At 42.2% G+C, this 15,602-nt stretch overlaps 1 protein-coding gene across 3 annotated transcripts in view; it reads left to right on the top strand.

The window, feature by feature from the left end:
* The window catches only part of LOC121958842 (glutamate receptor ionotropic, NMDA 2C-like), a 71,392-nt gene extending 57,281 nt beyond the window's left edge, over positions 1–14,111 (top strand). For all 3 annotated transcript variants that reach the window (XM_088070198.1, XM_088070199.1, XM_088070197.1), the window contains 5 exons: positions 336–565; positions 5,042–5,202; positions 6,419–6,606; positions 8,326–8,558; positions 10,371–14,111. In XM_088070198.1, the coding sequence (XP_087926324.1) occupies positions 336–565; positions 5,042–5,202; positions 6,419–6,606; positions 8,326–8,558; positions 10,371–11,897 (2,339 nt within the window). In that variant the 3' untranslated portion in view covers positions 11,898–14,111. The remainder of the gene's footprint in view (positions 1–335; positions 566–5,041; positions 5,203–6,418; positions 6,607–8,325; positions 8,559–10,370) is intronic.
* Positions 14,112–15,602: the final 1,491 nt, after the last annotated feature.

Below are 15,602 nucleotides of genomic sequence, written 5' to 3'. Positions count from 1 at the left end.
TTGTTTTGTCGTTTTTTTCCCCCCTTTTTTTGGCTTATTTTCAGGTTATTTTGTTGTAATTTGCCTTGGCCATGTCTTGTTAAGTTGCTTGTTGCCTTCCCCTTTTATGAAAACAACTTTAAGAGTATCAGTGTTTTTGTCTTGAGTGTATCTTATGACACACCTCTTGAATACTTTCTTTTTGGATATGATTCTTTGAACCAGACCTTTTAAGAAATTCCTCAACAGAGCCCCTTCTTTTCTCACTTTGAGCTAAAGATTTCTTCACATTTACTTTATTTACTAAGTTACACAGAAACAGCCTCTCTGACTCCCTCCTCCTTGTGTTTCCTCAGCTCCTGGTGGTCCAACATTCACCATCGGGAAGTCAGTGTGGCTGCTGTGGGGCATTGTCTTCAACAACTCAGTCCCCATTGAAAACCCTAAAGGCACCACCAGTAAGATCATGGTCCTGGTGTGGGCCTTCTTTGCTGTCATATTCTTGGCCTCTTACACTGCCAACCTGGCCGCCTTCATGATCCAGGAGCAATATATCGACACAGTGTCCGGGCTCTCTGACAAGAAGGTAAGAGACTGAATAAACAACACTCACAATAATAACCTCAGAGCGATTATGAGGCGGGACGGTTATTGAAAGTCCACACAGACGTAAAAAAAGAAAGCGGGCTGTTTTTGTGGCGCTGGGAGATACGAAGCAAACCCCGTCTTTGTGTTTAAATCCAGCTACATCGTCTCGTCTTTTCTCCCTGCATCACTCATCATCGACTAATAAACCATGAACGAAAGAGAGACAAAAGAGTTGCCCAAAGCCTTCAAGATGAAGTCAAGTAAAAGGACTTTGTTGTGAATGTCTCTGTCCCTTTCCTATCAGTGGGGAGCCCAGTGGCATGAATGACTAATCAATTACCGCCCTCTGTCAATACAGATGGTGTCTGAGTCTCCACTTGTCCTGTCAGTATTTTGGTCTGTCTATCAATATTCCCCCTGTGCCGTCTCCATCTCCCGACTCACATTGTTAAAACAAGACCGCCAAATGTCAGGCGATTAAAAACAGTCGAGCCACAAGAGGAAAAACAACACCCACTGACTCTCTCTACCACTTAAATATGTCACAAACACACACACACACACACACACACACACACACACACACACACACACACACACTCACTAAACCTGGAAATAGGGCCTCGGAGGAGCTTTACAAGAAAGCATTTCATTCGCCACAGATAGCGAAAACAACTCCCCGGCAGGGATCAGCAGCAGCGCCACCTCACTGATGTATGGTTATATTAGCTGACTATATTAACTTTATGCAGATGCATTATGTCCCACAGCATGAGGGACTAATATAAATTATCCGGCACAACACAACCTCAGCTGCCCCTTAATTCTGAGAACCTACACAGCAGGATTAGGCGGGTTTAGGTCCTACGCTGGCTGGGATCACATCTGGCAGGTTTGCAGGATAAAGCAAATTATATTTTTTTTCATTTTGTCAATGAATGCCATGAAATATTACAGTCAATGTGTTAGTCTGTCACCCCTTCAAAAGATCTATTTTATTTATTTGTTATTTATTTTTAGGCCTCCCTGTTGGCCATGGCCAGAGGTATTATGTTTCAGGTTGAGTGTGTATCTATCTTGTTAATGCAACATCTCAGGAATGCTGTGAGGGATTTTTTTCAGATTTGGCACAAATGTTTAACTGAAATCAAGAATTTCCCTAATACTCTAGACTTGGTGGTCATAGGTCACCGTGACCTTGTCTGTTGCTTTCTTGATAATGCAGTATTTCAAGAGCACAATGAGGGAATTTGTTCAAATTTGACACAAATGTCCACTTGGACTTTAGAATGCACTTATTAAATTATTGTGGTCATAGGTCAAAGGTCAAGGTCACCGTGACCTCATCTGATGGATTCATGTTAATGATATAACTAAAGAACGCCTTGAGGGATTTTTTTTTTCAAATTTGGCACACACGTCTACCTGGACTCAAGGATTTCCCAAATTCCCTAGATATGGTTGTCCTAGGTCAAAGGTCAAGGTCACTGTGGCCTCATCTGTCACATTATTGTTAATGCAGTATCTCAAGAATGCCTTGAGCAAAGTTTTTTTTTATATTGCACAATTTTGTTCTGCTGCTTTCAGACACCTTTCACCTTTGAACCCCAGGGAAACTGGATTGATTTGAAATCATGGAAAAAAAGGCAATGAGCAACTTGGTAAGAAATGTTCCAAGAATTGCAAAAAATAAGTAGACTTAGAAAACTGCATTAAAAAAGATCAAGAAAAAAAAGAAAAAAGCCAGAGAAAAACAGTATTTATAGTGATCAGAAATACAATTTGAAGTATTTTTTAAAGTATTTTTTAAGTCAGTATAATTTTAAGTATAATAATAATTATTATTATTTAATCATTTTGTCTTTCTTTTTTTTCAAACTAATTTTCAGGTAGTTTTCTTGTACTTTTTACTAATTTCTTGCAAGTGTCATTGCTCATTGCCGCCTTATCATGTTTTTAAAGAAATCAAGCCAGTTTGCTCATGTTTCAAAGGTTTAACCAGCTCTCCTTCTACTGATGTCAACAAAGATTTGTCGTCGTCAATGTGACAATTTCCAGGAAACAAAAGTGTGCGTCCTCTGACGTGATGATAGTGAGTTTACTTTTTACTTCTATGCCAATCGAGGAGAGTGTATTTTTGTTCCCCATCACATGAAAATTCTTTTGAAAATAACCTCTTTCCCAGAATATAAAGGACAAACAATTACAGCGACTAATATTGCTGTCAGTGTCCACATGAACGTGTGAGTATTGTATTACGGTGGACTGTAAAAATGAGACCATGTTTTTTATTTTCTAATCTTCATTTAGCTTCTGTTCAAACAGCTGATTCTTAAAAAAAACACCTCAGCTGACTCTATTCCAGCTGCAGCTGAAAAGCGAATTTATTAACACACACGCTCACCCACTCACACGCTCACACTCTGATTGGCCCATTCATTTGCGCGTTCGGCTCAAAAGGTCAATGCCGTAGCGTAAGATGAATAGATCATTCCTGTTTACAGTCTAATTGAGCTCGAACCGACGTGTTTCTGCCTCAGCCCGCATTAATGCGTCAGCTTCGATCGGCGCAGATTGAACTGGATTAGGATCATGTGTGGGCAGCGGGATGATTCAAACTGTGTCGGTTGATATCAGATTTAATCTAATTGAGGTGAGCTGAATGGTGTCCCGGCCGGTCAAACAGCAGCGAGTCCGACTGCTGATTAAATCACTCTGACTCCAAAATGGATTTCATTTAACTGAGTAGTCCCTCGTCCTCTTTACTCCTCCCCACCGCATTTCTTCATTCTCTACCCCTTTTTGCTCCTCTGTCTCTTTCTCCTTTCCTTTTATTTACTTTCTCCTCTCCTCTTTTGTCATCTCTTTTCCTTTTCTCCCCTCTTTGCTCCTCTCTCCCTCATTCCTTTGTTGTTCTGGACTCCTTTTGCTCTTCTGTTCTCCTTTTTTCTATTTTTTTCTTTTCATCTTGTCTGTGCTCTTATTTTACTTCCTATACGACTCTCCTCTCTTTTCTCCTCTCCCCTTTCATTGGTTTCCTTTCCTTTCCTTTCCCCTCTTTTCCCTTCCTTTCTTCCCCTTATTTTTCATTTGCTTTCCTCCTTTCTCCTTTTCTTCTCTTCACTTTCTTCCCCTTTTCTCATCTCCTCTTTTCTCCTCTCTCTTTCCTCTCCATTGATTTATCCTTCTTTCCTCTCCTTTCCTTCCACTATTTCTCATTTCCTTTCATTTTGTCTTTGCTCCTTTTATTTCCTTTCTTCTTGTCTTATTTCATCCTTTTATCTTTCCTTCCCTTCTTCTCTTTTCTTGTCATTTTCTCTCTTTTCTCCACTCCTTTCATCCCCTTTCTTCTCCTCTTCTCTCCTTGTCTCTCTCTACTTTACTGTTTTGTCCGCTCATCATTTCTATTTCTCTCATTTTTACCCCTTTTTTTTCCCTGAAATCTTCTCATTTGCTTTTCCTGTCCTTTCATCTTTGTACCTCTTTTGTGTATTTCCCTTATTTTCCTTTCTTCCCTTTTCTCATTTCATCTCCTGTCTTCAATTTTTTCCCTTTCCTCTCTTTCGTTTCCTCCCTCTTTTCTCCTCTCCTCTTCTCCTTTCATCTCTCTCTGTCCTTTCCTTTTATCTCCTCTTTTCTTTTCTCTTTTTCTTTCCTTTTCTCCCCCTTTCTCATTTCCTCTTCTTGTTTCCTCACCTCTTTGCTACTCTTTTTTCCTTTCTTCTTTTCGCCTCCATTTTCTTTTCTTCCTCCTGTTTTCTCCTTGTTTCGTTTCTTACCCTCTTTTCTCTTCTCCGCTTTTCTCCATTTGTATCTCCTCTTTCCTTAACTCTCCTCTTCGTGCTCCTCTTCTTTGGCCTATTTATTTCCTTGTATCTCCTCCCCTCTTTCCTCCTTTTATCTCAACTCTTTTCTTTCTTCTCATTATTTTTCCACCTGAACTGCCATCTTGTTTCCTTTTCTACCTCCCCTCTTTTCTCATCTCCTTTTATCTCTTTCCTTTCCTTTGCTTCCTTTCCCCCTCTTGTCCCCTCTTCCCTTTCTTCCTGCCTCCCTTCCCCTTCCCCTCCTCTATCTCCCTCATCCAACTCTCCCTTCTCTCTCCTCTTTCTCTCACTCATATCTTTACTTTCTTCTACCTGCTCCCTCTCTCCTTTTTAAATCTCTTTCCTCGTCTTTGTTTTCTTTTTCTCCCCTCTTATCTGACATCTTTTCTCTCCTCACTACATCCCATCTTTTTCATCTTTTGCTTTTACTGCCTCCTCCTTTCTGTCATCTCCTCTTCTTACCCACCCTCCCCTTTTCTGCTCTCGCTCCCTTCAGTCTCTCTCCTCTCCTTCCTTTTTATCCTTTCTTCCTTCCCTCTCTTTCCCCTCTTCTCCACATCAAACCTCTTCTTCTCTTACTTCCCTCTCCTCATCTCTCATATCTTCTCCTCCCCTCTCTTTCCCTCTCATCCTTTGTCTCCCTACAGTTCCAGAAACCACACGAGCATTACCCTCCTTTCCGCTTCGGGACGGTCCCAAACGGGAGCACGGAGAGGAACATCCGCAGCAACTACCCCGACATGCACACACACATGATGAAGTACAACCAGAAGGGGGTGGAAGAAGCTCTAGAAAGCCTCAAAACCGGGTAAAGTTTCACTGACATTTTAACTGTATCACATAATTAGATAAGCGTTTATATTTAACTGATCGTCGTGTCAGTGAGGACACAGGGCGCTACAGTAATGATGATCACAATTTGGGTGATACAGCAGAGATTTGATGCTCTTTGTGTTGTAGCATCTATTTGTGTTTTATGCCAATGTGATGGGTGTATTTTTAGATGAAAAGTGCAGCTTATTTTGTATTAAAAGTGCTGTCAAACATCCAAACTTTACCCAGATCAAAACACTTGAAGTGCAGTTTTTGAGCCCATTAACTACAAATTGTGTATACTCAAGATTTTCTAGATACTAAACAGTATTTTGAGCATTTTGCCACCTTTAAATTTATCCACGCTAGCAGTGCGGCTCTCAGGATGAAGAATCAGCCATTTGATTCAGACTGAAACATCTAAGCAAGATTGATTGTCATAAGATTTGGTGAAGAATATATAATTTAATATAATTATAATTTTGGTACGTTCATTGTCACCACAGCACAACACGTGGGTCAAAATTTAAGTTCAGTACTGTGGTTTTATGACCAAACATCTGCAGACATTCAAATCCTCTAATGACATTTGCTCATCAATAAATGCAAACTAAAATAGCGAACAGGCCTCACGGAGCTTTAATTCGTCTCAGTTAAATTATCATTGAATTGAAATGATGCAACTTTAAAACTTTGTGCTTTGATTTCATGATGTTAAATTCATGGCTACACAAAGTGCCCTTTAAAAAGCTATTCTTTTATTTACCCCAGCTTTTTGAAATTACATCTTTTTTTAGTTTTAGTTATTCCTGGCTTTACTTTGGTTAAATAAACTGCAGTATTTTAAAAACTATATGACAACATTTACTACTGTTTTGGTCATATCTAGCATGCAACACAAACCGTTAATGCAATGTGCTTAAAGAGCGCAGGTGTCCAAATCACACGGCAGGAGGCTTGACAAAGCGTTGGTGTTTGATGACCTGAGAATAAGAGCAGGCTGAAATATGTTAAACTTTTGAAAGTGGGCAGCAGCAATGTTAAGTTTACACCATTTGTTTTTAAAAGGTTAAAACACTCAAAACCGCTGACACTGCAGGATCATTTAAGACAAATTCACACTTATACAGTTCCAACATGTGTGAAAGAACTTGTTGAACTTTGTTAGAGAAAAACAACCCCTTATACCAAGTCGATCTGTGTGCATGCAGAAAGCTGGACGCCTTCATCTACGACGCCGCTGTTCTGAACTACATGGCCGGGAAGGATGAAGGCTGCAAGCTGGTGACCATCGGCAGCGGGAAAGTGTTCGCCACCACAGGATACGGGATCGCTCTGCAGAAGGACTCCCGCTGGAAACGGCCTATTGACCTGGGGCTGCTGCAGTTCCTCGGAGACGGTGATCCACAATACACAACTCATACCTACACACACACTTACTGTACACTTTCCTGCGTTTTATCTTTTTGTGTTTATTTCTGTCTGTCTTGCTGACGCTGTATGTGAAACCTGGAACTGGCATTAGTCCACTTCAGTACGTGCTGTTTCAGCAGGGAAGTAGGCTTACAGGGAAGAGTTAATATCCTGCAGAACCACAGGGAGTGTTAGGGATATGATTATCTCCATTACACACTCTCACACACACACACACACACACATACACACACACATCCTTGCTACCTATATACACACAAACACACTCACCATGACGGCCGCCGGTGTGGAATTAATATCCTCCCTCCTCTGAGAGCTTAAGAGGACACCCCACACACACACATACACACACACACACACACACACACACACACACACACACACACACACACACACACACACACACACGGTCTCTCTCTGAGCTTTCCATGATGATATAAGAAGTAATGTGTTTATGGTCAACATACGCTAACGGAGAGATAAAACGGGCCGTGCTCCCTGAAGGCTACTTGGGAGGATGCAGCTCAAGAGGTGGCCACCTGTTCAGAGGCCTGGAGGAGTCGTTTATGTGGTAATAATCGCTAATGGAGATGTGCTACTGTAAATACTTCTCATTCAAAAGGTGCTTTGAGCCAGAGAGAATAAAGGGGGTGAAATAATATGAGAACCAAAGAATGGAAAGACATTGTAAATGTTTTCTCCATCATTTTATACACATTTCCCCAAACATCAGCATATTTGGTAATTTCAAAACTCTGGAGATTCTCTTTAACTACTGTCTTTAACCCCCATCCCCCCCAAAAATAATCATTTGTATATCAATTACTCACCCTGTCTTTTATATTGAATTTGTGAAGAAAACTTTGTTTTTTTCACATGCCTCCAAAATCCAGACGCTAAGGAAAATCTTGATAATTTTATGTCTTTGCAGCAAAGTTGTTTGGTTTTTTTTCTATTAAGTGCATGTATGTCCCTTTGTTTCATTCTGTGTCCCCTCTCTAAATTCAATGGTTTTAACGGGTCCATGAACACAGCACAGGTGGAGCTTTCCATAAGTTTTTTTTTTCCTCAGCAGCAGTTTGTGACTTGCAAGGTTGATATTTGATCTGTTGATCTGTTTACATCTGATCAGACTGGATTAATAGACGAGAGGAGCAGCTGCTGCGAGTGAATGGAAACTTTAGACTCAGTGTAATGAACGGTTGACTTACAATCCGACTGACGTTCTGCTGCTCCATCTGTACCCAGAGTGCACTCCATGCTCTGAGAGGTACGATGCATAACCGTATATAACGGTATATATATATTTCAACAATGCTCCTAATGAATGGTCGAGCTCCAAAAATACGAAGATCTCTTATCGAAACGTTGCAAAATTAAAATTCATTAGGAGCTTTAAATGTGTGCCAATCTTTTGTTTGATTCTTAGCTCCAAAATTAGAAAATCTGTTTATGGAAACATGGAACATGTTATGGAACATTTTAATTGTGGAAGGCTACAACGGATAAATGAATATGTGGGAAATCCTGCTTTTTAACCATATCGGGACGTCTTAATTGGACGATCAAACATCTGTCATTCAAGATCTCAATGTTTGCTGCGAATCTTCAGGTTAGTCATTTATTTCTCATCCTTCCTCTGTGCGGTCATCTCATACTCTCTCTTTCTTCTGTGTCCCTCCAGGAGACACTCAGCGTTTGGAGACGGTGTGGCTGTCGGGCATCTGCCAGAACGAGAAGAACGAAGTGATGAGCAGCAAGCTGGACATCGACAACATGGCGGGCGTCTTCTACATGCTGCTGGTCGCAATGGGCCTCAGCCTGCTGGTCTTTGCCTGGGAACACCTGCTGTACTGGAAAATGCGACACGCCCTCCGCAAGTCTCACAAACTTGACTTCCTGTTAGCCATCAGCAGGGTGAGATTTGCACATTAGTCATTTGATTGATTAGTTGTTTTTTAAAAGCAGGGGAGCATGTTGTTCATGGATACTCGGCTGGTTTGATTGCGTGGTTTATGGAAGTCGGGTGGAGAAACTGCTCCGCTGATTATACATTGATTATTTAGTGAAGTGGCTGATTGGCTGGCTGTAATTGGATCTGTTGAGTATCAGCTCAGTTGAGTGATTGAAAGATTGGCTGATTATTTTGACGTTGTTTGCTTTTTTTTCATAGCAATGTGCCGTTTTACATGAAGGGGCTTTTATGTGATGATAAATAAGCACAGTTTGCATGTAATTACACGGCATCATTAGAGGGCCTTGTTAAATTATTAGCTCAAATGTCACCGCATTGTTATACAGAATGAGAGGGGAGGGGAGAGATAAAAGGAACAAAAAAAGCAGCACTAATTCTGCTGTTTACTCAGCATTTAACTTTGATTGCTTAATGTTCACTTGCAATTAGCCTGAATCAGTACCCAGTGTGTCGACGCCGTTGTTTGGGGATGTGGTTACTGAGGCGTAACGCTGTGGCTCAAGTTGCAGCCGGGGAAATGTCTATGGACTCCAGCCTCCTCCGCTGTGTAATTACACCATTGTGCCTGGATTGGAGTTTTATCAGATTAACGGCTAAATGACTATCTGATCATTAATCCGTACGGGGCGGCCCCAAGGGCCAAATTAAATTTGGCTCTTTCAGGAGCTCCCAGCCAACTGTAAGCAGAGAGCAGTCATGGGATTTGGCTCCGTGTTTGTCCATGCAGTCAGAGACGGGACTTTAGGCGTCTCTGTGTCCTTGTGCCTTTATTGGGGCAATCCTCTCAGCTTAAACTGTTTTTCTTTGAGTCCCGGGAGAATGCATAATGAATTTGTGACTAAGTCTTGCCTCAGTGATAAAATGAGAAATTAATGAATTTTTTTATTTAACTGCCAGTGGGGTTTTTATTAGTTAGGAGGTGGAACGTCACTTTGAGATGCACAAATTGGTTGAAATTTCGTCTGTGAAATCGTCCCCTCAGGAGCGCTAGGTTGATTCAAGGTTAAACAGTTTGTGGCTAACCATTGATTTAATTACAAACGATTAGGTGATTTATACGCCTCTTCTCTCCTTGTCTCTTTTATATGGAGCGAGAACAGTGACAGGAAGTTTTGGCGTTGAAAGTAAAATTTTGCTTTGAGAAAGGAGGCATTGGCACTGAAAAAAGTTCCACTGAAAAATAAAACACAGGAATTGAAATTTATTTCATTTTAATTAGGGGTTCAAGCCCGAAGGGCTGAAACAATGTTGTCTTTGTGTGAATGTGTTATTATTATTTTCATTTAGAAATGTTTTCACAAATGTCCTATAGGATTGTACATCAAAGATGTGAAATTTTCAACAGTGATTAGAATTTGTTTTCAAAATGCTGCCCAAAAAATATTACCCACATCAAACTGAAACTTGTACCTAAAACGAATCCTGAAAATATCTTTCAAATAGACCACTAGGGGGCACTAAAAATGAAAATAAAGGGTGTGGCATACCACAAACCAGACTATAAATCAGAGATTGGTTGTCCAATCATTACAAACCTCACAGGATATGTTTCATTAAAATGCAGAATGACATGTCTTAAATTATTTGAAAATCATTCAAAAGGGGCATCTATTGGAGCTTTTTTCAGTGCCAAATTTTATTTTCAATGCCCAAACTTTTGACTGCTGCTTCTGTTCTAGCTCCACATTTTTACTACTTCTTGTGCTCTCCTAATTCTTTATTTCTCCTCTTTTGTCGCTCTGTCTGTCTCTCAGGGTATTTACAGCTGTTTTAACGGCGTGGAGGATCCTGGGCGCTCATCTGGTTTGGCCAAACCTGACCTGACCTCCAACTACGCTCAAGCCAACATGCTGAAGATGCTTCGCACTGCCAAGGACCTCGTCTCCACCGCCAACGTTGAGACCTCTCTGGACAACGCCACCAAGACCATCGAGCAGTTGAGTCGTCATGGCGGCAGCTTGCCTGTTCGAATTCCGCAAGTCGCCACTGAGGCCGTACCGGGCGGATTTGCGTATGTTACGGAGAATCACTGCTCCCTGAGTCCGCCTCTGACTGCTGTTACCTCTCTGAAACAGCAGCGGGGCGTGACCAGGCCCACGCCGCTGCGCTATACGCTCCCGACTCGCTCCACTTCATGTCTGTATGACCGTCCGCTTCCTGTGTCCAGCCTCAGCAGCCCGCACCTGGCCGTGGGCGAGCCGCTGCCTCATCAGCACCCGCACCACTACCAGACGACAGGAAGACTCTACGTAGACACCCACCCTCACTCGCCGTTCATCCCCTACACCGATCTTCAGCTCCCTGACATCTACGCCTCTCACCCGCTCTCCTCGCCGCAAAACCAGCATGTCCCAGCGGGCTTCTCCCGACGAAAAAGGAGGTCCAAAAGCTTCCAGGGCGAGGACGGCGATGTCGGGAGAACACAGGAAAAGAACGACACAAGTCCCGTCTATATGAGCGAGCTCAAAGCCAACCACCTCCAAGCCAACCACATCTCCGCCCCCAGCGTCGACAACATCTACACCGGGGAGGGGGTGTGTCCCCGGGTGGAGAACTACAGCTCCTGGCCCCCAGAGGATCTGGTGCTGAGAGGGAGACGCAGGCACCGCCGCCCCTCTTTCCTCAAAGCGACTTGGGGCAGCGAGCAGATGCGCCAGCTGGACGAGTCTCAGTCGTCACTGTCCAGCCAATCACCGTCCACCCTGCCGGACCTGTTCCCATGCATCCTCACACCGACCATACCCGCCAAGCCCCACAACCCGGCCCACCTCCGAAACAACCTGTGCCTCCCGCGGAACCAGGCCTACCTCCACATACGGGAGGACCAGCGGAGGCCGAACGGGCGCAAGGGCCAAAGGCTGCGCTACTCCCACTCCACCCACCTCCCCACGTACGGAGAAGCGGTGCGGCACGGGGCTGGGTTAGGGCGGGGGATGGTGCGCAGAGCGACCAGCTTGCTCAGCAGACAGTACGCCCACTACCTGAACTCGTACCCGGGGCTACCGCTTTACCACGGGCCCCTGGACCTGCAGCACCACAGCCAAGCCTCCAGCGGACACCCGAGCCCAGTGTGCCAGTTGCTGGCGTGCGGCGGCGGGAGATGTGGAGGCCAGCGGGCTCTGTTGTACCAGGACAGTGTGTACGGGGCCTATGGGATCTATCAGGGGTCCCAGACTGGATCAGAGGCCCTAGGAGGTCAGGGGGCAGGGGGGCAGCCTGTGGGGAGCCCCTGCGTACTCCGTCCCTGGCGACGGGTGTCTAGTCTGGAGTCTGAGGTGTGAGTGGACCTGAAAAAAAAAAAAAGATGGATACTGTGGAGTGACAGACTCTTAGAAATGGTGGTTAGATTAATGTAACAGGCAGAAGTCATGACTTGAAGTGTTTATTTTCTATGTGACTGTGGTGAAAAATAGAAGTTTGGGTCGGCAGATTTTACAGACGTTTAGGACTTTTTTGATGTACACTTCGGTAAGATAAGAAGACTGCACTGTTATGCTGGAAAGCTGTGGAAAGCTGGAGCTGGCAGGTTTTACTCACTTGCTACTTTCCTACGCTTGTGTGTTTATTCCGTGCTTTAATGTGCACTAAGATTTACAACCGTCCACGGTGTTGGCGCATGGTTAAACTATAACCAGAGTTTTCATGCTGTGTGTGTGTTGTGTATATTTTATCGTGGATGGTTGGGATTCAGTCTCGGGGTGTCGTCGGGTTTGATGAATTGTTTACAGCTGGGCGAAGTAGCGGAGGAAAAAGAGATTGTCTCTTTAAATACAGCCACCAAAAAAAAAAACAAGCAGCCACTGTAGCAAGATTTGTGAAGACAGCTGCGACTAACAAGTGAAGAGTTTAATTCCAAAATGTAATATTATAACATTTTAACTCCAGACTCGGGATTTCAACAGTTAACTGTTAATCGGTTTGAACGCTGAAAACATTTTTGACATGTTACACATGTCAGGAGACAGAACACATGCAGAAACATAGTGCCCACTGCCAAACCTCTGGTCTGCTTTAGGCCAGGTCGAACCCTCAGGATGTTTTCTGCTACCTTTTTTATTTTACTGTCACCTCCTGTGAGCAGATACATTTGTTCAGAACAAAACAATACGCCTCCATTTCCAAACAGGTGCGGCTCCAGCCCAAAACTGCTGCAGTGGGTCGAGCTCGGGTGGGGCTTGGACGGAAACTGTTCATGTTCATGTTCATGTTTTTTCGACCCCATCAAAGCTCTTCCACAGTAACTTCATCCCGCCATCGAGACTAAATTACCAACGGTAATCGCACATGAGCAGCGCCATTAGCTGGCTCCCATCAGCAGTGCAGAGCGGCCCTGGCTAACAGTAACTCACCAGTGGAGACCAGGTGGTGGGCACTATATGTTTCACATGTTAACGCAGCTAGCTGTCTGTCAGTTAACCAACTAAAGTAAAAGGCATTTACATCATAAAACATTCAATTAAATAAATAAATAAGAAAAAAAGGAAAATAAACAAAAAAGTACGAAACAAACTACATAGGAAATTACCTGGTTAAGTCCATAAAATATTTTTTAAAATTATTATTACAATAAATATAGAAATACATTTTTTGACATTTCCCCCTAGCTTAAAAAAATTGAAATCTACAAAATCTTGCAATTTGTGTGACATTTCTTGCTGCGTTAGTAATTGCCTTTTTTCAACAGAGATCACACCACTTTTATTAGGGTTCAAAACTTTAGATGTCAGGCTATTTAAACCAAGACTAACCGAAAATAACATCCCTACTCCAGACACAGAAGAGCAGCGGTTTTCTAGAATAAAAATGATCGTTTTTGGTAAATCCATTTATAAATTTCAGGTAACTCCTTTGAAAGGTTTATAATGTTTTGGAGCTAAACCCTTCAAGTCGTCTTTAAGCGATGAGTCAGAGGAAGCAGAGATTTTTTGAAAGCAGTCCATATGAACACAATCTGCAAAATGACGAAAGTATTGGGACAGCACTGACCAGCACTAGGTGTCTTAAACCATGGACTCTTGTTCCTCACTGGGTCTCAGTCCGAGGCTGCAGTACAGCACAACATCACACAGGGCCTCACCATCAATAAATTCTGCATCTTAATACTATATCAATATAGAACAAAAATGTGTTATTTCAGGCTGGATAGTGTCATATTCATGTATTCTACATATGATAGGAATTTATAGTCACTCTTAAAATTTTCTAATCACACTTCTAGCACATTTTTCTTTTTGTAAAGCTGTCGCCGATTTACTTAAATATTTGTTATTACTGTATTAACTCTATCGGTTGGCCTATATTAAGATTTTCGTCACTTTCTCATTTCCACTCTTTTATATTCCCTCATTATCCCCCCTGTTTTCCCTCATCCCCTCTAACTGTTCAGTGATCAAATTTAAATGAGGTAATTGAAAGCTATTCTAGTATCTATATTACCTGGCTCCCTCACCCTGTAATTAATCACTTAGACCAATTAAAGAGCCTTTTTGGATGAACATGAACGTGTGACTGTTCTTTGTAGAGACTTCATCTCTCCGCCCAGATCTGCTTCGTAAAGAGGAAAAATAATGTACCGTGTGACTGCTGGTCTTAAAGAAACAGTGCGACACTTTTCGAAATACACTTATTTACTTTGTAACACAGCCGAGACCCTACACTCTTAGAAATAAAGGTTACAAAATAGTTCATCCTGTAGGGCTGAGGTTCTACCCAAAACCATTTGCTTCTGAACAACCCAAAAAAGGGTTCTTTAAGGGTTCTTTGTAAGACTAGCAGAAGCACAAAGAACGTAAATCACGCTTATTGGAAGAGAGATCTATGGGTAATGTAGTCAATAACTATTTTTGGAACCCCCCTTGGTGGGTTCTTGATGAAATCCTTAGAATATAAAAGGGTTCTAGTGAGAAGATATAGGGTTCTGGTTGGAATCATTACATGATAGAAGGGTTCTCTGTAGAACCTCTCGTAGAGTGGAACCTTCCACAGATGCTGGGGTTCTAGATAGATCCCTCTGAAAGTATTCCAGTTGGATCCTTAATAAAAGGCTCCATAGGGTAACAAAAATGGTTCTCTTAAAGAAAAAGGCCATAGAACTCTATATGGTTCTATTTAGCCCCTTCACTTCTGAGAGTGTAGAAGAAAATGTTGGCACTTTACGTTTTTGCAAACCACAAATATGTTATGTAATAAATGAGCTGACTTTGTCTTGATGAGGTGCAGGTGACGGATGACGAGATGCTCGCCAGCTGACGACCCTCTCTGATTCACTGATGAAAAATAACTAGATGAAGACCATTTTTTAAGAAGTAAAACTGTCCAGTGGATATTCATATTTCTATATTTGAAATTATTGTACTAATTTAATATCATTTTAAAATGTTTTTAAAGTATTTTCTCACTTTGGATTTTTTTGTTTTATTTTCTCTCTCCGTTTTTTTGGATAAATTTTCAAATAATTTTTTTTTTTACTTTTCACAGATTTCTTTCTAACTTCTGGGATATTTCTTAATTTGTTGCTCATTACCTTTTCCCCTGTTTCTGAAAGAAAAAAAAATCTAAAAAAAACAGCCATTTGCCTAGGTGAAAGGAAATTAAAGCCCGTCCCATTTACACGCCTGTTGAGTTTAGTGATTTAGGAAAATAAAGGTCTGGACTATTAATTGAAGTTTTACAGTATGCCACTTTAGAAAATTGGATATAATATGTATAAAATGTGAGAAATTAACATGTCAGTAGTTTGCAGAAACGTACAATGTCCACATCATCTTTTTGTGACCGAGCTGTAACCAAAGCCTCCTTCTCAGATCTCGTCAGATGCAGGTCAGTCGTCAGCTGCAGCGTCCTGGAGGAATATCCTCCTGCTGTTTGGGGTCACATGTCAGCTGGTGACTGACACAAAAACACGGACTGAAACGAGCGGCCATGATGTTATTATTTAACTTCACATCTTCCGTGACAACTTCTGAACTCTTCACAAGGTTTTCTGT

The sequence above is a fragment of the Plectropomus leopardus genome, chromosome 19 (genome assembly GCF_026936395.1).
Source record: "Plectropomus leopardus strain MGB_pleo_1.0 chromosome 19, ASM2693639v1, whole genome shotgun sequence".
Lineage (NCBI taxonomy): Eukaryota > Metazoa > Chordata > Actinopteri > Perciformes > Serranidae > Plectropomus > Plectropomus leopardus.
Note: the sequence above shows the minus strand (reverse complement) of the source record. Positions and strands in the feature narration are given on the sequence as shown.